General features: G+C 46.1%; 1 protein-coding gene across 3 annotated transcripts in view; it reads right to left on the bottom strand.

Annotated features, from left to right (window-relative positions):
- Positions 1-23,169, bottom strand: part of dym (dymeclin) — a 236,771-nt gene that overhangs the window by 162,246 nt on the left and 51,356 nt on the right. For all 3 annotated transcript variants that reach the window (XM_071340876.1, XM_071340858.1, XM_071340867.1), the window contains exon 8: positions 21,274-21,416. In XM_071340876.1, the coding sequence (XP_071196977.1) occupies positions 21,274-21,416 (143 nt within the window). The remainder of the gene's footprint in view (positions 1-21,273; positions 21,417-23,169) is intronic.

Here is a 23,169-nt window from a genome sequence, read left to right as displayed (position 1 = left end):
CGACCATGTTAAACCCACTGGTTATCAGCTCTGATGTGGTCAATACCCCGACCATGTCCTTCTTCTATCTAATCGGTTAATGTTTTAGTCCATGTGCCAATGTGCTTGGACACAGATCTAAAGCACAGACATTTTTATTTTAGTGAAAGATGGAAAAATTGACTGGGGACCAGTGTGTCCTTGTACCCAACTTTGTTTGACTCTGTCAGAACAGCAGAGCCATGGTCACTTCCCCTCTCTGGCCCCTCTGTCTCTGTCCGGTCCCCCACAGTCCTGTCTCTGTCCGGTCCGTCCTCCAGTCCTCCCTCTGTCTGGCCCCCCCTCCAGTCCTCCCTCTGTCTGGTCCCCCCTCCAGTCCTCCCTCTGTCTGGTCCCCCCCCAGTCCTCCCTCTGGGTCGTTGGTGTGTTAGTGCCACCTCAGCTAGGACTTCTTTCTCCCTCCTCCCTGTCTCCCTCTCTTCTCTCCTCCCTCTCCCTTTCCCTCTTTTTTCCGTTTCTTTCCCCCTCCCGCTCTCCCAGCCCCCAGTCTGTGGCTAGCCTAGGGCCAGAGGATGTGAGCGGAGCATTTCGTTCTGGTACCGCTCATCCACAAGCTCCGGGCATGCTCTGGCCAGCATTTTTCATTTCCTTCATCACTGTTCTTTGGATTAGGCATATTCTGTAGTATTTATTTAGCCTACCCCACCACTAATGTGCAGCGATGTTGATATGAGTCGACCAAGAAATAGGTCACAGCCTGTGTAATTGATGGAACGATAACCAACGCAGCAGCAGAGACTTTTCGATTTCTTTACAGGCAAAAAGAGTTCATAACAGTGCTAAAGTTGTCTATCAAGTGTAAAATCTGAGCGCAACAGAGCCAGTTACAACTGAAGTATCTGATCATCAATAGATTAGTAGTGCTGAGCATTTAACCGACATTTCGGTTATTTTTCAGGTTTTTAAAACACTAATTGACCTAAGTCGGTTCAATTATTTAAATTCCAATTTGTTCTTTTTTTTCCTGTGAGCTCGATGTAAAGTTTCTGTAGAGATAAATCAGATCAAGGCTGAACTGTGTCATGTAGTAGGGCGTATTAGTTTCCAACAGGCCAATATTCTACATACAGTGAGGGAAAAAAGTATTTGATCCCCTGCTGATTTTGTACGTTTGCCCACTGACAAAGATATTATCAGTCTATAATTTTAATGGTAGGTTTATTTGAACAGTGAGAGACAGAATAACAACAAAAATATCCAGAAAAATGCATGTCAAAAACGTTATAAATTGATTTGCATTTTAATGAGGGAAATAAGTATTTGACCCCTTCTCAATCAAAAAGATTTCTGGCTCCCAGGTGTCTTTCATACAGGTAACAAACGGAGATTAGGAGCACACTCTTAAAGGGAGTGCTCCTAATCTCAGTTTCTTACCTGTATAAAAGATACCTGTCCACAGAAGCAATCAATCAATCAGATTCCAAACTTTCCACCATGGCCAAGACCAAAGAGCTCTCCAAGGATGTCAGGGACAAGATTGTAGACCTACACAAGGCTGGAATGGGCTACAAGACCATCGCCAAGCAGCTTGGTGAGAAGGTGACAACAGTTTCTGTGATTATTCGCAAATGGAAGAAACACAAAAGACCTGTCAATCTCCCTCAGCCTGGGGCTCCATGCAAGATCTCACCTCGTGAAGTTGCAATGATCATGAGAACGGTGAGGAATCAGCCCAGAACTACACAGGAGGATCTTGTCAATGATCTCAAGGCAGCTGGGACCATAGTCATCAAGAAAACAATTGGTAACACACTATGCCGTGAAGGACTGAAATCCTGCAGCGCCCGCAAGGTCCCCCTGCTCAAGAAAGCACATATACATGCCCGTCTGAAGTTTGCCAATGAACATCTGAATGATTCAGAGGACAACTGGGTGAACGTGTTGTGGTCAGATGAGACCAAAATGGAGTTCTTTGGCATCAACCCAACTTGCCGTGTTTGGAGGAGGAGGAATGCTGCCTATGACCCCAAGAAACCATCCCCACCGTCAAACATGGAGGTGGAAACATTATGCTTTGGGGGTGTTTTTCTGCTAAAGGGACAGGACAACTTCACCGCATCAAAGGGACGATGGACGGGGCCATGTACCGTCAAATCTTGGGTGAAAACCTCCTTCCCTCAGCCAGGGTATTGAAAATGGGTCGTGGATGGGTATTCCAGCATGACAATGACCCAAAACACACGGCCAAGGCAACAAAAGAGTGGCTCAAGAAGAAGCACATTAAGGTCCTGGAGTGGCCTAGCCAGTATCCAGACCTTAATCCCATAGAAAATCTGTGGAGGGAGCTGAAGGTTCGAGTTGCCAAACGTCAGCCTCAAAACCTTAATGACTTAAAGAAGATCTGCAAAGAGGAGTGGGACAAAATCCCTCCTGAGATGTGTGCAAACCTGGTGGCCAACTACAAGAAACGTCTGACCTCTGATTGCCAACAAGGGTTTTGCCACCAAGTACTAAGTCATGTTTTGCAGAGGGGTCAAATACTTATTTCCCTCATTAAAATGCAAATCAATTCATAACATTTTTGACATGCGTTTTTCTGGATTTTTTTGTTGATATTCTGTCTCTCACTGTTCAAATAAACCTACCATAAAAATTATAGACTGATCATTTCTTTGTCAGTGGGCAAACGTACAAAATCAGCAGGGGATCAAATACTTTTTTCCCTCACTGTAGTTTAGCTGAGAAAACGTGGTAATTAACTACAATGACCATAATCCATTGCAGGCGCACTTAAACTTGTCCTGTCTGTGCGGAGCAGGCACGGAGACCGCACCGTAAAGCAATGCACGAGTTGAAAATATTGAAGGTATGCGGTACTCAGAACGCACCTCACCTCAGTCACCCCCAAAGCAGCGTTGCTCCACTGACAATGCATGACCTCCGCCGGAACACAAAGAGTTTGATGCATTTGGTGGATATGATGCGCGAGAGAACGCGCGATCAAGAGGGATAGAAAAGCAGTTGCTCCATGATCTAAGTGATTGATAGTTGGCATTCAGCAGTCAAAAGTACACCATATTTACTTTGAAGAACTACTAAAATAATGATTTTGTCAGACAGCAGCTCTATAGAGATGAGATGATGACTTGGAATTAAATAAAGTCAGCAAATAAAACATTTTAGTAAAGTGAATAAATTAGGGCTGTCCGACACAAAAAAATCTTTGTCAAAATTGTCAAACTTATTTTTTCCATATATAGACACATCTTATATGTTTTAATCAACTATATGCACTGAGCTTGTCTGATGCTTTAAGGGCACTGTTTGATTAAATAATTAAGATGCACAAATGACTAGAGGGAGTCCGACCGCAATTCATTTGAATGTGATGGGCCGGGCTCAGACTTGCTGCGCAAAAACGTGACTGTGTGACTAACCTGTTGTAGGTTAGTTACATTTCTGACTGAAAAGTTCTGTTACCAGAAATCCCTCATTCGTTTAGGAAAAACATTCCCTATTCCCTCAACCCTTGCTCTCTTTACGTGACACATGTATGCATCGCATGAACGTGACCAATAGGACATGACCTATAGCATGTCATAATCACATAAAATAATCACATAATCACATCACAGCAAAATAGACGCAGAGGACGTGACAAAAACTTGAAATGGGGGAACGTTTTTTAATTTAATTTTATTAGGGGTGGATCAGCTTAATATTGCGGAAAGATATTAACGGGGGAATGTTTACTGGTTGCCCAGGAGGTAAAGGGGAAGTCAGATGTGTGGAACAAATTTGACTAGTTATGGAAAATACTGGAGATGAAGACAAAGAAGGAGCAAGCGCTGTGTGTCTAATTTCTTTGACCGTTAGCAACAATGTATACAACACTAAATACATTAAGAGTACCAGAGAGTCTCTTGTAAAACATTTTGTCAAGCCTTTATTACAGCAAAGACTAAAACCAGTCACATTCATTCGTGAATGCAATTTCCAAAATGGAACGGTTTATTTATTGTTTACGTTAATTATTCAAGGGAGGCTTTGTTATTTCATTTTAAAACTAAAATGCTTGATTGTATTTCAAATAATGAATGACTCGTACGCTGTGTGATGACCTGAACAAATGAATAATTGATTGATACAGTAGCCTACATAAGTATTGATATATATCCTTAAGTTACGTAATAATAACAATAAGGAGAACAAGAAAGTTATTATTTGTATTATTATCATTTGGAACAGTGTAAACAACACTAAATAAATGATAAATAATACCAGAGGCTATTCTAACGGGAGGGAAAAAGTAAAGACCATTTATTATTATTACAGCATAGTAAAGATTAAAAACATTTGTTTATCCGACATGTTGTGGTATAGTGAAGCTTGGTGCTCACGGAATCAGTAGGCGATTAGACACTCAAACAGGCAACAGAAGCAGGATCTGTCTCATTTCTGTACAGCCAGGCACATTTAAGAGTTAGGTTATTAATTATAGACCTAATTAAGTTGTGGTTTCCTCTCTGCTCTCTTTTCTTAGACAATTAAGTCAAGGGCTGTTTTCTCGTCTCCTCATTCTGCTGCTGCCTCCGCCACATCGTTCTCAACACCAACATGCTGATTAACTTTATTATTATGCACAAAGCAACATGGTCTCTAGGAAAAGGTGCCAATTCAACAGCGCACTGATGCGTTTCAGAACCGCGGACAGCAACCGCATGTTATAAAATATATTTATTTTTATTAGTGTTGCACCATTGATCTTATGTAATATAACCATGTACAATTTCTGTAGCAAATGTCTCAGATGGACTCTGCCATCCCCACGGCCTCCACAATGGATTAGTGACAGGTGTCTTGTACACCTTGATTATTATTATTTTTTGCTACTGCTCGACTAAAGAAATTTCGGTCAACCAACAACCTATCGACCAAACAATCGAACAGTCGACTAAATGGGGTCAGCCCTAGAATAAATGGTTAATAAATGATAAGCATTGTGAAAGCATTCTACCCACATAATGCATAGTGCAACATTAAAAAAAGAAGAAAAAAAAAAAAAAAAAAATCCGTCACTATTTTTTAATAATCGAATCGACCTCAAAAATCTCTAAATCGCTCAGCACTATACACTAGAGAAAAAGCTATTTGTTTTTTAACACAGCAGCCACATATCATCAGGCAGGCCCTGGTTCAGTAGCCTACGACCTGTTGTTGCAATGTTGAAGTGCCTTACGATAGAGCCTGCTTCAAAGCCAAATGGAACATCGTCACAAAAGCACATGGTGTTTATTAAATTATATTTTTAAACAAAAAAACGAAAAGGACAAATTTAGAGCGGCAGTTTGTTTTCCTGTGAGCATTGAGCTATTTTTTGCGGAACGGTGAAAAGACGTTGAGCACCGGAGTGGTGCGTGAAGACCTCTCCGGTGAGCGATGAGTGGGATTTCCACATACTCTGCCCACGGTCCACAGTGCTGCTCCAGCAGTCCTAATTCCCTGCATGGCGTCTAGCGGTGGCGGCCGGCAGCAGTAACCCAACAGAGCGGGGGGAGAGGGAGGGGAGGAGCGGGGGAGATAAGCAGCCCTTGTGACTGAGCTCAGCTCATCACTGGCACCAGACCGGCTGGAGCAGACCCATCTCTGTCAGAGCACTGACCAGCAGAGCAGCATCCCAAACAGCACCCTATTCCCTATGTTTCGTACCTTACGAGCTCTGGTCAAAAGTAGTGCACTATATAGGGAATAGGCTGACATTTTGGACACAGTACAGAGCAGAGCCAGGTCCTGGCTGGCTGGCAGCAAGGCTTCCTGACTCACTCTACTGACTCTCTCTTTATCCCCCCACAACACTGCTCTTCTCTCCCTTCTCCAGCTCCCAGGCATTGATACTGACACCAACAAGGCCATGCCATTTTGGAATTTCTCCTCACCTATCACTCTTTCTCTTGAAGAACCGTGTCTGTGTAAGGATGAATAATAGAGTCTACAGTGGTCTACCACAGTGTGTGTGTGTGTGTGTGTGTGTGTGTGTGTGTGTGTACGTGTTTAACTATACTTGTGGTGACCAGAAGACCAAACAATAATATTTAACAAACACAAATTTAACCAACTGGGGACCAACAATTTTTTGGGACCCCACAAGGTCAAATGCTATTTCTAGGGGGTTAGAGTTAGTGATAGAATTAGGTTTAGGGTTAGGAGCTAAGGTTAGTTTTAGGGTTAAGAGCTAGGTTTAGGGTAAGGGTACGGGTCAGGGAAAATAGGATTTAGAATGGGACTGAATTGTGTGTCCCCACAAGGTTAGTTGTACAAGACTCTGTGTGTGCACGCGCACAAGGGTTCAGCAGAACGTGGGTAACGGTCTGTGAGAATGCATCCAGACAGACCGTCATAATGGCCATCATGTGGTCTATAGACAGGACGTGACGTCATCATTAATGACAGACAGTAGTAGTTTGTGCAGTGAACCTTGTACTGTATCAAGTCTAATTTACCCAGCATGCCATCTACACTACATATGCAAAAGTATGTGAACACCCCGTCAAATTAGTGGATTCGGCTATTTCAGCCACACCGGTTGCTGACATGCAATCTCCATAGACAAACATTGGCGGAAGAATGGCGTTACTGTAGAGCTCAGTGACTTTCAATGTGGCACCGTCATAGGATGCCACCTTTCCAACAAGTCAGTTTGTCAAATTTCTGCCCTGCTAGAGCTGACCTGGTCAACTGTAAGTGCTGTTATTGTGAAGTGGAAACGTCTAGGAGCAACAACAGCTCAGCCACGAAGTGGTAGGCCACACAAGCTCCCAGAATGGGACTGCCGAGTGCTGAAGCGCGTAAACACCAACATGGACGAGACACTAGCATGACATCATAGGCATGACATCATAGACAGGACGTCATCCAGGAGTACTACCTGCTCAAACACCATCTGCACTGTTGATATGGGTCTGAGGCTAACGGTGGACAATATGAAGACATATGTACTGCTGATATGGGTCTGAGGCTAACAGTGGATGATATCTGTACTGCTGATATGGGTCTGAGGCTAACGGTGGACGATATGAAGACATCTGTACTGTTGATATGGGTCTGAGGCTAACGGTGGACGATATGAAGTCATCTGTACTGCTGATATGGGTCTGAGGCTAACGGTGGACGATATGAAGACATCTGTACTGCTGATATGGGTCTGAGGCTAACGGTGGACGATATGAAGACATCTGTACTGCTGATATGGGTCTGAGGCTAACGGTGGACGATACGATAGGAGATGACCTCAACAACAAGTGATGGTGTCAGTAAAGCAGAAACAGCAGTAACAGCCTACACACTCACAAGATTGTATTCATGTTTCTGACACCTTGGAAGTGGTTTGTTTACCAGGTCAAGCTACCTACCTACCTACACACCATCTTCCAACCCAGCTCCTTGTCACAGCTCCCTCCCACACAAGTTGTATCACGTTTCGTACACCAATGGTTTTCTTTACCTATTTGAGCTCCTACAGTGCCTTCGCAAAGTATTCAGACCCCTTGACTTTTCCCACATTTTGTTACGTTACAGCCATATTCTAAAATGCAATAAACAAAAAAACTTCCTAATAAATCTACACACTATTCCCCATTATGACAAAGCGAAAAAAGTTGACATTTTTACAAATGTATTAAACATAAAAAACAAATACTTTATTGACATGAATATTCAGACCCTTTTCTATGAGACTCGAAATTGAGCTCAGGTGCATCCCGTTTCCATTTATCATCCTTGTTTCTACAACTTGATTTGAGTCCACCTGAGGTAAATTCAATTGATTGGAAATGATTTGGAAAGGCACACACTTGTCTATATAAGGTCCCACAGTTGACAGTGCATGTCAGAGCAAAAACCAGGCCATGAGGTTGAAGGAATGAGGTCGGAGGAATTGTCCAAGACAGGATTGTGTCAAGGCACAGATCTGGGGAAGGGTACCAAAACATGTCTGCAGCATTGATGGTCCCCAAGAACACAGTGGCCTCCATCATTCTTAAATGGAAGAAGTTTGGAACCACCAAGACTCTTCCTAGAGCTGACCGCCCGGCCAAACTGAGCAATCGAGGGAGAAGGGCCTTGGCAAGGGAGGTGACCAAGAACCCAATGCTCACTCTGACAGATCTCCAGAGTTCCTCTGTGGAGATGGGAAAACCTTCCAGAAGGACAACCATCTCTGCAACACTCCACCAATCAGGCCTTTATGGTAGTGGCCAGATGGAAGCCACTCCTCAGTAAAAGGCACCACAGCCCGCTTGGAGATTGCCAAAGGCCACCTAAAGACACTCAGAACATGAGAAACAAGATTCTCTGGTCTGATGAAACCAGGATTGAACTCTTTGGCCTGAATGCCAAGCGGCATGTCTTGAAGAAAGCTGGCACCATCCCTACGGTGAAGCATGGTGGTGGCAGCATCATGCTGTGGGGATGTTTTTCAGCAGCAGGGACTGGGAGACTAGTCAGGATTGAGGCAAGGATGAACAGAGCAATGAAAACCTTCTCCAGAGCGCTCAGGACCTCAGACTGGGGCAAAGGTTCACCTTCCAACAGGACAACGAACTTAAGCACACAGCCAAGACAACACAGGAGTGGCTTCGGGACAAGTCTCAATGTCCATGGGTGATCCAGCCAGAGCCCGGACTTGAACCCGATCGAACATCTCTGGAGAGACCTGAAAATAGCTGTGCAGCAACGCTTCCCATCCAACCTGACAGAGCTCGAGAGGATTGGCAGAGAAGAATGGGAGAAACTCCCCGAATACAGGTGTGCCAAGCTTGTAGCGTCATACCCAAGAAGACTTGATGCTGGAATCGCTGCCAAAGGTACTTCAACAAAGTACTGAGTAAAGTTCTGAATACTTATGTAAATATGATATCAGTTTATTTTTTATAACTTAGCAGAATTTTTTTTTAAACTGTTTTTGTTTGTCATTATGGGGTATTGATGAGTGGGGGGAAAACGATGTAATACATTTTAGAATAAGGCTGTAACCTAACAAAATGTGGAAAAAGCCAATGGGTCTGAATACTAGGCACTGTAAATCTTTGGTAAATGCTGAATTTCTACAAACTATTTACACACAAATTCTTTCTGCCATGATTGATAAATGAGGCCCATAAAGGGTCAGAGGGGAATTTCATAAACCCCAGTATCCAGGAACACTTTCTGACTGGAAACATGAAAGGGAGGTAGGGGTGAGCAGACAGGGACAGAATATATATATGTGTGTGTGTGTGTGTGTGTGTGTGTGTGTGTGTGTGTGTGTGTGTGTGTGTGTGTGTGTGTGTGTGTGTGTGTGTGTGTGTGTGTGTGTATGCACATTTGAGGGTAACATAACAGACAGTGACACATTGTGCTTACATATTTCCAGTCTTAGTTTTATTTGCAGAAGAGTAAATGAATTAAGACACGGTGACGGAGGGCCAGCAGCTTATAGACAGACGCTGTGAGGCTGGTAGCCGTGATGATAAACCAATGATAGGAGAAATATGCAGAACATAGCACGCCGTGCCATCCCACGGTAAATAAACAGCCTTGTGATAATGACACACACAGACGTAGATACACACACACGATGTACACAGACGTGTGCACACAGTCCATACACACACACACACATACGGGCCCCCAGACCTGATGTCCTGTATATATGCACTGTGGAGCCATAGGCAGTATAGTATTAATAAGTTGGTTTGGTCTCCTCTCAACTATGACAACAGGGGCTCTAGCTGCTATTCCAACTATTCACAGCCAGAGCCTCACAGAATCCATTTCTATATGTGTCCATGGAGACAGACAATTCAACAGAGAGCATAATGACTACATTCTCTATACATACTGTATAGTCCAGGTCTTGGCAACAGTACTTCATCTACACTCATCATTTCTGGTCGTAATTTACTCTGGATTATGTCAGCGTATTTTTATTACTAGCCTACTTCTAAAACCAGATTTAATCTAGCTTCTGATGTGAAACAAAATGTCAAGCCACACATTACTAGATTGTTAAATTGCAGACATATAGTCTAACACAGTGGTTCATACAGTCTAACAGTGTATCATACGGTCTAACACAGTGGTCCATATAGTCTAACACAGTGGTCCATATAGTCTAACACAGTGGTCCATATAGTCTAACACAGTGGTCCATATAGTCTAACACAGTGGTCCATATAGTCTAACACAGTGGTCATATAGTCTAACACAGTGGTCCATATAGTCTAACACAGTGGTCCATATAGTCTAACACAGTGGTCCATATAGTCTAACACAGTGGTCCATATAGTCTAACACAGTGGTCCATATAGTCTAACACAGTGGTCCCCAACCAGGGGTACTAGCACCTCTAGGGGTACTTGGTCTATCCACAGGGGGTACTGGAGAAGACTCATGAGACCATAGCCTCACTGGTAAAATGCACATTAGGGGGTACTTCAGGGGTACTCTGGGCAGAGCAAAATTCAGTTGGTGGTACACGTACACACACACACACAGAGCACCACTTCCTGTGCCTCTACATTGTCAGCTGCTTTGTTCTGGACAGGAAGTTAGACAGGTGGCACTATGGTGCCGTGGGGCCAGTCTGGCGCGGACCGACACACACTGTGGGGCGAAACTGGCACAGTGACACGTGAACACACAGACAGACAGGTCTGTATATCCCCAATGACACCCTAATCCCTAAGTAGTGCTCTATGTAGAGAATAGGGTACCATTTGGAACGCAGACACGCTGACGGGGAGACGGGCCTCGGCATGACTAAGCTCTGCTCTACTTCCTCAGGACAACCGTGAACTGGCAGACCAGGCACTACTCAACTTCACTCATAACCAGGATGAAATGTTTCCTCTTCCTTTCACTTTTCCCTTTCAGACCTCTGAGGAAATCATGCTAAGTGACATCTAGTATGAAGGACGTTAGGAGGTTGTTTCGCGAGCCACCGCTAACTAGCTTTAGCACAATGACTGGATGTCTATGGTAACAGCTAGCATGCTTCAAACTGCACGCATACAAATTGGTATCCACGAGTTCATCTGACTCCGGGAAAATATTTATCTACCCCTGGGATTTGGCCAGTTTAAATGGTGCTTCAGATCACGGACCTAGCTTGCCAAGCCTCCTGACGCAGCAGGAATAAAATAAATGATTCACCTCTTCAATAAACAAGGATTAAAACAGGTACGTTTGTAACATACATTCCTGTAGAAATAGTTCTCAATAGCATTACAATGTGCACTTTGTAAGGCAAACAAATACACAAAATACATTATTTGAATGCGTAAATGACAGTTAAAACCCAGTTAAATCTCCGGCATCCAAACTCTAACGTGCATGTTTTTCTCTTTAGAGGCTACATTGGCAGCACCGAAAGGACATGGCATTATACACAACATATTCAATAAATGAATGTCTATTTTCTAAACCAATAAACCATTTGTTCCAACATCTGGTTATTTCAAATGTGAAGTCAGAATACAGGCACAGACTGACACCAGCTCTGTTACCAGTACAGATGAACTACAACAAACAGGACAGGATGTTCAACACATTACTACTGCAAGTCTGCCAGCACGGACGACCACGACTCAATAAATACAAAAGAACCGGAGCAACGGGATGAAAGCCACTGTATTACTGTACATGAATTCAGCCCAACCGTTTTCACTGCTTATATATTTTCAAGAGCTTATATAGTTTTCATGGCAACAAAGAGTGAAATGGAACCCTATTTAGTACACTACTTTGGACAATTTTTTAATTTTTATTTAACCTTTATTTAACTAGGCAAGTCAGTATAAGAACAAATTCTTATTTACAATGACCGCCTACCAGGGAACAGTGGGTTAACGACAGATTTTACCTTGTCAGCTCGGGGATTCGATCTAGCAACCTTTCGGTTACTGGCCCGACACTCTAACCACTAGGCTACCTGCCGCCCCTTTAGAAACAGGGTACCATTTGGAATGTCCTCTAAGCCAACTGTCTCAGTCAGACGGTGTCTGGATGGAATCATCTTAGATTGTCATTTCTCACAGAGCGTTGGAACATTAGGTAGCCTACAGTAATACAGTAAAAAGGGAAATTACAACGCAGCTGGTTGGATGGCTTCAACAATCTCTTCTTTCTTTCCATGGAGACAAATAAGAGGGCTGATAAAAAACTGGTTTGATGAATAGAGATTCATAGGTCGGCTACAGCCCTGCCTACAGACATAGTGTGACTGACTGAGGCAGGCTAAGGGACTGGCTGACAGAGATTTCCTGGGAATGCCCAACTAAAGATCATACAGGCACAGGGCTATGAGTAAGACACATCTTTAAGCAGGCACGCGCACACACACACAGTCCTGTGGCGGCATGTGAAACAGGATCATACGATCATGCTGGAGGTAAATGACTGATGGGAAAATCTGAGGAAAGAATGCTTCAAACTGAAAAAAAGGGAGCCTTAACCAACCCGTCTGCCTTCCTTAACCAACCCATCTGCCTGCCTTAACCAACCCGTCTGCCTGCCTGCCCGTCTGCATGCCCGTCTGCCTGCCTGCCTGCCCGCCCGCCTGCCTGCCTGCCCGTCTGCCTGCCCGTCTGCCTGCCTGCCTGTCCATCCAGGCCTGCAGGGCATGTTAGCTCTGTCTGTCACATTACACAATTTGTTCCAATGTGGACACACCAGGCAGTTTCCAGTCTGTGCTCCAGTCATCTCAGTAAGGAGAGAGACGACAGTCTGTGCTCCAGTCATCTCAGTAAGGAGAGAGACGACAGTCTGTGCTCCAGTCATCTCAGTAAGGAGAGAGACGACAGTCTGTGCTCCAGTCATCTCAGTAAGGAGAGAGACGACAGTCTGTGCTCCAGTCATCTCAGTAAGGAGAGAGACGACAGTCTGTGCTCCAGTCATCTCAGTAAGGAGAGAGACGACAGTCTGTGGACGTGACCGTCATGACTACAGCCAGTCAGCCAAAATCCTATATGGCGTCTATCTATTAGTCTGTGTGTGTGTGTGTGTGTGTGTGTGTGTGTGTGTGTGTGTGTGTGTGTGTGTGTGTGTGTGTGTGTGTGTGTGTGTGTGTGTGTGTGTGTGTGAGAGAAAGAGGGAGGAGACGACGCAGTAGCAGACACTGAGGCTCTGGGGGCTTACAGAGAGGACAAGGCATAACTCTGACCTCTGATAACGGTCAGACAGTAGTCGCACATACACACAAAGGGAAACACACACACACACAGTAGTCAGAGACAGAGACTGGCCGGCTTCTGATGGCCCGCTGATAGGCGTCTGCCACCAACAAAGAACACTTATCTAAGGGAAACCGCTGACCACCGATCCATTCAGACTCAGTCTCTCTCCCTCCATGTCCATAAAGGGCCCCTCTTCCTCTTGTTTTGTTTGACCATGGGCTCTTCTTGTTTTCCATTCAGACAGCCGGTCACTCGCTCTGCCTCTCTCAATTCAATGGGCTTTACTGGCATGGTAACATACAATACTCTGAGTGTTGAAAACATTAAGACAGGGAATGGCTGTTTTCTTCTCCCATAACGTATTTTTCATCCAAGACGTCCATGAAATCGGCATATTTTCCTGGTGTGGTGCTTTATTTTCCCATGACAGACTGACCAGGTGAATCCTTGTTGATATCTTGTTAAATCCACTTCAAATCCATGTTGAATGTCTTGTCCTGTATGCTGTCTGTCTATTGTAGTTCATCTGTACCAGTGACAGAGCTGGTGTCAGGTTAAAGAAGGTTTTTTAAGCCTTGAGACAATTGAGAATGTGTGCCATTCAGAGGGTGAATGGGCAAGACAAAATATTTAAGTTCATTTTAACGGGATATGGTATTAAGTGCCAGGCGCACCAGTTTGTGTCAAGAACTGCAACGCTGCTGGGTTTTTCACGCTCAACAGTTTCCTGTGTGTATCAAGAATGGTCCACCACCCAAAGGACATCCAGCCAACTTGACACAACTGTGGGAAGCATTGGAGTCCACATGGGCCAGCATCCATGTGGAATGCTTTCGGCACCTTGTACAGTGTATGACCCGACGAACTGAGGCTGCTCTGCTGTTCTGAGGCCAAATTCGTTACATTATAGCCATATTTTAAAATGGATTAAATAGTATTATTTACACATCAATCTACACACAATAACCCATAATGATGAAGCCAAAACAGGTTTTTAGAAATGTATAAAAAAAATAAAACATGGAAATATCACATTTACATAAGTATTCAGACCCTTTACTCAGTACTTTGTTGAAGCACTTTTGGCAGCGATTACAGCATCAAGTCTTCTTGGGTATGATGCTACAAGCTTGGCACACCTGTATTTGGGAAGTTTCTCCCATTCTTCTCTGCAGATCCTCTCAAGCTCTGTCAGGTTGGATGGGGAGCGTTGCTGCAAAGCTATTTTCAGGTCTCTCCAGAGATGTTCGATCAGGTTCAGGTCTGGGCTCTGGCTGGGCCACTCAATGACATTCAGAGACTTGTCCCGAAGCCACTGTGTGCTTAGGGTCGTTGTCCTGTTGGAAGGTGAACCTTCGTCCCAGTCTGAGGTCCTGAGTGCTCTGGAGCAGGTTTTCATCAAGGATCTCTCTCTTCTTTGCTCCGTTCATCTTTGCGTCGATCCTGAACTCTAGAGCTCTGTCAGAGTGACCATCGGGTTCTTGGTCACCTCCCCAAGGCCCTTCTACCCTGAATGCACAGTTTGGCTGGGCGGTCAGCTCTAGGAAGAGTCTTGGTGGTTCCGAAATTCTTCCATTTAAGAATGATGGCGGCCACTGTGTTCTTGGGGACCTTCAATGCTGCAGACATGTTTTGGTACCCTTCCACAGATCTGTGCCTCAACACAATACTGTCTCGGAGCTCTACGGACAATTCCTTCAACCTTTGCTCTGACATGCACTGTCAACTGTGGGACCTTATATAGACAGGTGTGTGCCTTTCCAAATCATGTCCAATCAATTGAATTTACCACAGGTTGACTCCAGTCAAGTTGTAGAAACATCTCAAGGATAATCAATGGAAACAGGCTGCATCTGAGCTCAATTTCGAGTCTCATAGTAAAGGGTCTGAATACTTACGTTATTAAGGTATCTGCTTTTTTTTATTTTTTTATATAAATTTGCTAAAATTCCTAAAAACCTGTTTTTGCTTTGTCATTATGGGGAATTGTGATGTCATTATGGGGAATTGTGTGTAGATTGCTGAGGATTTTGTTTTATTTCATCCATTTTAGAATAAGGCTGTAATGTAACAGGGTACTGAGCAGCCCGGCTAGTAGTGACCATTTCACAGTCTGATGGCCTGGAGATAGAAGCTGTTTCTCAGTCATTTAGTGCCAGCTTTGATGCACCTGTGCTGTCTCCGCCTTCTAGATGGTAGCAGGTTGTGGCTAAGGAGGTAGAGGTTCATGATTATCTTCTAGGCCTTCCTGTAACACTAGCTGCTGTAGATGTACTGGAGGGCAGGCACTGTGCACTACCCTCTGGAGAGCTCTTCACCCTCATCGATGTGGATGGGGGCGTGCTCTCTCTACTGTCCATGATCAGCTCCTTCGTTTTGTTGACTTTGAGAGAGAGGTTATTTTCCTGGCCCCCCCCCCCTGCCAGGGCCCCACCCTTTAGGCTGTCTCGTGGTAATCAGACCTACCACTGTTGGGTTGTATTTACAATGGTGTTTGTTCTTCACAGGTAGCCCTTGTGGCAACAGGTCACCAATATTGCTGCTGTGATGGCACACTGTGGTATTTCACCAAATAGATATGTGAGTTGATCAAAATTGGATTTGTTTACCAATTCTTTCTGTAATATGAGGGAAACATGTCTCTTATATGGTCATACATTTGGCAGGAGATTAGGAAGTGCAGCTCAGCTTCCATCACATTTTGTGGGCAGTGTGCACATAGCCCGTCTTCTCTTGAGAGCCAGGTCTGCCTGCGGCAGCCTCTCTCAATAGCCAGGCTATGCTCACTGAGTCTGTACACAGCCGTTCCCTCTCATTCTGCTGTTTGACTGACTCATGGTTGTATCTCATCTCTTTCTCCTGTAATTGGTTTCATCCCTCTCTTCTCCTATCTCGTGCCCCGCGTCGTGCCCCGCGTCGCGCCCCGCGTCGTGCCCCGCGTCGCGCCCCGCGTCGTGCCCTGTGTCAGGCTGAGAGATGAATGAGACCATCTCTACATCTTTATGATCACAACAATGTTCTAACCACTACAATTACATCATTCCCCTTTGCTTGATTTTGCCTGTCACGGTTTGCTGCTGTTGTTTTTACGTCATTCTGAAATTGGATCTTTCAGGTACACAAAGTGCATGGGCCTAGGAAGAACTCAACTGTTCTAAAAAAGAACAGGAAACATTTGAAAATAAAGCACCACACCAGGCAAATATGACAATTTCATGATCATGGACCTCTTGGATGAAAAATACATTATGGGAGAAGAAAACAGCCATTCCCTGTCTCTTTCACTCACTATCTATGTCTCCCTCCCTCCCCCCCTACCTCCCTCCCTCCCCTCCCCTCCACTCCCTCCCCTCCACTCCCTCCCCTCCCTCCCTCCCCTAACTCCCTCCCCTAACTCCCTCCCTCCCTCCCCTAACTCCCTCCCCTCCCTCCCTCCCTCCCCTAACTCCCTCCCCTCCCTCCCCTAACTCCCTCCCTCCACTCCCTCCCCTCCCTAACTCCCTCCCTCCCTCCCCTACCTCCCTCCCTCCACTCCCTCCCCTCCCTACCTCCCTCCCTCCCTCCCTCCCCTCCCCTCCCTCCCCTCCCCTCCCTCCCTCCCCTCCCCTCCCTCCCTCCCTCCCCTCCCTCCCCTCCCTCCCTCCCTCACCTCCACTCCCTCCCTCCCCCCCCTCCCTACCTCCCTCCCCTCCCTCCCTCCCCTCCCTCCCTCCCCTACCTCCCCCCCTCCCTACCTCCCTCCCCTACCTCCCTCCCCTACCTCCCTCCCCTACCTCCCTCCCACAGAGCTCTGAGTAGCGGTCCCATCTCGTCTGATGAGGAGCGTTCCAACTGGCCCCTTCCTCCTTCCTGAAAGCCGCTCCTTCGCTAGATTTCCCTGGCGCAGGAGTGTGTGTGTGTGTGTGTGTGTGCGTAGCCAGGAAGAGCAGGAGGCGCAGGGGAGGCAGGAGAGCACAACATGCCAATACAACCCGTCTGATCCGAGGCCAAATCAGACCCTTAATAATAACCACAACACTGTTAACAGCCCAGACCCCTGTGGTACCACCTACACATCCCTTCTGATTGTCCAGGGGACTATAGGCTGTCCTCTGCCGTACAAATACCATCCATTCTTCCGCTTGGCTGTCGGACAGAACAGGCTCGTTGTCCTACATAAAGACATCAGTGTGAATAGTGTACTAAAGTCCTGATTTACAACCAGGGTGCATTGTAGACTGTGGTTAGCTGCAGCCATGGCATGTAGACAGACAGTAAACGGATTTAGCTAGCTAGCTGCCATTCTAGAATCATAACAAAGCAGACAGAGGAAGTAAGTAATGAAGAGACTAGCACAGTAAGGCACCTGTCTAGTCTGGCCAATGCTACAGTGTTGTCTGTCTATTTCTATCTATCTGTGAGCACACAGCCCTCTTCGCTACTGTGAATGGGAGACATTATGGGGCTATCTCAAGAACTCCACACACAGACAGACAGGTCTGAGGATCCTTCACCGCTGTAAATCAACAAGACAGACTGGTCTGACCTCCTGCTGAACCCTACCCTGCAGCCAATAGTGGTCTGAGAAGAGCCTTGTGTGAAGAGAGACAGACTAGGGTAATGCAGAAGTGGACGATTGGAACGATGAAGAGAGTAAAAAACATCCACAAAACACATCCACAAAACACTGGCCAAAGTCTCTCCAATCCATCTATCAATCAAATGTATTTTATACAGCCCTTTTGCTTATACAGAAACCCAGCCTAAAACCCCAAACAGCAAGCAATGTAGAAGCACAGTAGCTAGGAAAAACTCCCCAGAAAGGCAAGAACCTAGGAAGAAACCTAGAGGGGAACCAGGCTCTGAGGGGTGGCCAGTCCTCTTCTGGCTGTGCTTTGTTAAGATTATAAGAGTACAGGGCCATTAAGGCCAGATTGTTTTTCAAGCTGAGTCAAATAATAATCACAGTGGTTGTAGAGGGTGCAACAGGTCAGCACCTCAGGAGTAAATACACTAGCACTCAGTTCCAGGCCCTGAACCCGCAGGCCCCATCATCCCGACTACCCAGAGAGAGAGCTGGGTCTGGGGTCAGCAGGCTTCCTGGTTTCCCTGGCCAGGCCAGCAAAAAACATGTATTATGATGGTTTATATTTTTATCGCAGGTTTCCACTCCAGCCCTTAGAGGAAGAGAGCGTCCTGTAGTTTTCCATCCTAACCGGCCACAACCTAACCGGCCACAACCTAACCGGCCACAACCTAACCGGCCACATCCTAACCGGCCACATCCTAACCGGCCACATCCTAACCGGCCACATCCTAACCGGCCACATCCTAACCGGCCACATCCTAACCGGCCACATCCTAACCGGCCACATCCTAACCGGCCACATCTTAACCGGTCACATCTTAACCAGTCACATCTTAACCAGTCACATCTTAACCAGCCACATCTTAACCAGCCACATCTTAACCAGCCACATCTTAACCAGCCACATCTTAACCAGCCACATCTTAACCAGCCACATCTTAACCAGCCACATCTTAACCAGCCACATCTTAACCAGCCACATCTTAACCAGCCACATCTTAACCAGCCACATCTTAACCAGCCACATCCTAACCAGTCACATCATAACCAGTCACATCTTAACCAGCCACATCTTAACCAGCCACATCTTAACCAGCCACATCTTAACCAGCCACATCTTAACCAGCCACATCTTAACCAGCCACATCTTAACCAGCCACATCCTAACCAGCCACATCCTAACCAGCCACATCCTAACCAGCCACATCCTAACCAGCCACATCCTAACCAGCCACATCCTAACCAGCCACATCCTAACCAGTCACATCCTAACCAGTCACATCCTAACCAGTCACATCCTAACCAGCCACATCCTAACCAGCCACATCCTAACCAGTCACATCCTAACCAGTCACATCCTAACCAGCCACAACCTAACCAGCCACATCTCTGAGGTTCCCACAGCTCAATCACTACAGGCAGAGTTCTGACTCTAAAGGAACCATCAATCATCGGTTTACTCTGCTGTACTACTTTACTACTTTCCATTAAAACAACTGGAGTGCGTCCCAAATGGCACCCTATTCCCTATGTAGTAAACTACTACTTTTGACCAGAACCCTATGGGCCCTGGTCAAAAGTAGTGCACTATATAGGGAAAAAGATGCTATTTGGGCTGGAGGCCTGGGATCACAGAGCGAGGACTCTTAGTAACTCTAACTACAAAGACCCAATATAAAAAAACAAAGACATCACACCGCCATAGTCATTACATACATTGATAAAATATCTAGACAGAGAAGAGGTCTAACATTACTGTCCTGGTCTGACAATGAGGAAACAACAGGCAACACAGCGCCTCAAAGCTGCTCATTAAAGTGAAATGCATCCTAGCTCTCTGGATATATATGAGAGAGAGAGAGAGAGAGACAGAGAGAGAGAGAGACAGAGAGACAGAGACAGAGAGAAAGAGACAGAGAGAGAGAAAGAGACAGAGACAGAGAGAAAGAGACAGAGACAGAGAGAAAGAGACAGAGACAGAGAGACAGAGACAGAGACAGAGAGAAAGAGACAGAGACAGAGAGAAAGAGACAGAGAGAAAGAGAGAGAGAGACAGAGAGAAAGAGAGAGAGAGACAGAGAGAAAGAGAGAGAGAGACAGAGAGACAGACAGACAGAGAGACAGAGACAGACAGAGAGACAGAGACAGACAGAGAGACAGAGACAGAGAGAGAGAGACAGAGAGAGAGACAGAGAGAGAGACAGAGAGAGAGACAGAGAGAGAGACAGAGAGAGAGACAGAGAGAGACAGAGAGAGAGACAGAGAGAGAGACAGAGAGAGAGACAGACAGAGACAGACAGAGACAGACAGAGAGACAGAGAGAGACAGAGACAGAGACAGACAGACAGAGACAGACAGACAGAGACAGACAGAGAGAGAGACAGAGAGAGAGACAGAGAGAGAGACAGAGACAGACAGAGACAGACAGAGACAGACAGAGACAGACAGACAGAGAGACAGACAGACAGACAGACAGACAGACAGACAGACAGACAGACAGAGAAAGTAAAGTCTCTCTGGCGCTGTCCTCTGCCTCCACTACTAATGTCTGAGAGAGTCTAACCCTACAATCTTGTAATTTATGTGACTTATGTTGAGACGAGGCAGAGTATACAGTCAGGGAGGTGATGTCTCCCCTTACTTGATCAACCCTGTACAGCTACAGTCATAGGTGTCCTCTCAGAATAACAGAACCTCACCACATATATAACACTGTGTGCGTCTGCGTGTGTGTGCGTCTGCGTGTGTGTGTCTGCGTGTATGCGTGCGTGCGCGTCTGCGCGTGCGCGTGTGTCTGCGCGTGTGTCCGCGCGTGTCTGCGCGTGTGTCTGCGCGTGTGTCTGCGCGGGCGCGAGTTAGTGTGTCTGCGCGGGCGCGAGTTAGCGTGTCTGCGCGGGCGCGAGTTAGCGTGTCTGCGCGGGCGCGAGTTAGCGTGTCTGCGCGGGCGCGAGTTAGCGTGTCTGCGCGGGCGCGAGTTAGCGTGTCTGCGCGGGCGCGAGTTAGCGTGTCTGCGCGGGCGCGAGTTAGCGTGTCTGCGCGGGCGCGAGTTAGCGTGTCTGCGCGGGCGCGAGTTAGCATGTCTGTGCGTGTGTGCGTGTCTGCGTGTGTCTGTGAGTTAACTCGCGCCCGCACAGACACGTATCTGCATCGCTGTGCATGTGTGTGCCAGACTTGGGTGGTATACCGGGGTATTTTGAAATACCAACGGTATGATTTTCAACACCATCAACAATTACAACAACAAATATCCCTGCTGTTTAATAATTGTTTTGTGTGTGCAGCAAACCTTTTGAGATAGCTGTATAATGTTATGAGCTGGGGTGTCTGTCCTTGCAATTAGTTTGTGCTTGTTAGCATTTAGCTAGCATCCGCTATGGGAATTTGCATATTATTACAAAATATTTACTTTTAGAAAGAAATATCGCCCCCTTGTGTGCACTGCCGATAATACTGTATAACCCTGTACAGGAACAGGATAACGGTACGAAACCCTAGTGTTCTCCTTCGTGTACTTACTTGCTACCCCTGAGGCGAGGCCGTAGAGCAGGCCTCCACCGTCGGACTGCTGATCAAAGATGTGTGTGGCGGGAGGAGGACACTTCTCCTGTCTGATGAAGTTATACAGCAGGGTCTTCACTAACCGACTGGTCAGGGACACACTGGCAGAACAGAGACAGAGACGAGGAGGTCAGTGACAGAAACTAAGCCACAGCACTACACAAAACAGGTCTGATGAAGTTATACAGCAGGGTCTTCACTAACCGACTGGTCAGGGGACAAGAGGACCACAGTCTGTAACACAAAGTCAGACACAGCACCAGAAAACAGACCTGGTGCCAGTGGATGAACATGACTAACCATGAATGGTTGTTATAGTAGGTCATCGTATGTTGTAACTGTTTCCTAAAAGCACATGAAAAAACAGGGCTGTTGTTTACCTATTCTATTTATTTGCTGTCAGTGAACCAGAGGAGAGTTGGTCTCAATCTCAAGACCGATGTTGAAATAATGAAACATTTTAAAGGACTCGGGAGACAGGATGACTGGCCTTTCTGTGTTCATAATAATAATAGTAATAGGTGTTTAGTGTTTTTGAATGTTTTTGTGCGAAACCAACGTTAAAACATGAAAATAGCTTGGAGACAGATCCGGGAAAACTGCCCCAGAAAAGCACAACGTTTGTTGTGTTTAAAATGTGAGGAGAGAAACAAACTCTATTGTGAGAGGCTGGTGAGTGAGTGAGAGAGGCTGGTGAGTGAGTGAGTGAGAGAGGCTGGTGTGAGAGAGAGAGGCTGGTGTGAGAGAGAGAGGCTGGTGTGAGAGAGAGAGGCTGGTGTGAGAGAGAGAGGCTGGTGTGAGAGAGTGGCTGGTGTGTGTGAGTGAGTGAGAGAGTGAGTGAGAGTGAGAGTGAGAGTGAGACGTGAGAGTGAGACAGAGAGTGAGAGAGAGTGAGAGAGAGAGCGAGAGAGGTGGACAGCTTAGAGAAACAGCTTGTGTGTTTTTGTGGGCGTTGTTTTTCGTCCGATGCTTGCTGTGTGCCCTGGCCAGTCTCCCACTGGACCCCAGACAGGGTCGGACCATGTGTGTGTGTGTGTGTGTGTGTGTGTGTGTGTGTGTGTGTGTGTGTGTGTGTGTACTACGCTCTGTGTCTATGTGCGTCTCTTTGTGAGTGTGTACGAACACCGTGCTCTCGCAACAAAACAACACTTCAGCATGGCGGCAACCAGGCCAGGCAGGAACTCTGTAACCCTGAACCTTTGACACAACACTGACCAGAGCACTACCCCTGCCCGTCCTGTCCCGTATCCTTACGCCACAGACACAATCACTATGTGTTCTGCCTCCTCTTGACCCCTGGTTACACACTACCAGACAGGTTAAGGTCAGACCAACCCAAATGGCACCCTGTTGTCTATAATGCACTATTTTTGACCAGAGCTCCACAATGGGCCCTGGTCAAAAGCAGTGCACTAAATAGTGTCATTTGGGACGTACCCCTCTAGAACCACCAGGGAGATAACTGGCTCTCTGCTTAGTGCCCGAGACAGACAGACATCTTAGCTGGGCCACTTTTCACAGAAAGTGAGAGCTGAGAACATGGTACTCGGGAACCTTGAATCTGAAACAAATTTCCAAAGAGTCATGAAGACTTGCTAAGGTTCCTTAGTTAGGTTCATGGGATTGTGTTATTCTGGATATTCCTGTGCCAAGAGTCTAGGTTACTTTTAGATCATGTGATTGAGTCATTGTGTCAAGTAAGAGTAAATGGGGATGTCTTTGACACTATAGCCACACCCCCATGTGTGTTGAGGTATGTAGCAGACCTGGGTTCAAATTGTATTTGATTTCTTTCAAATGTCTCCACACTCCAATCGTCCCTTCATCAGGTACTGGTAAATGAGTCCGTCTCAC

The sequence above is a fragment of the Salvelinus alpinus genome, chromosome 1, assembly GCF_045679555.1.
Source record: "Salvelinus alpinus chromosome 1, SLU_Salpinus.1, whole genome shotgun sequence".
In the NCBI taxonomy this organism is placed as follows: Eukaryota; Metazoa; Chordata; class Actinopteri; order Salmoniformes; family Salmonidae; genus Salvelinus; species Salvelinus alpinus.
This window is presented reverse-complemented; position numbering and strand designations above follow the sequence as displayed.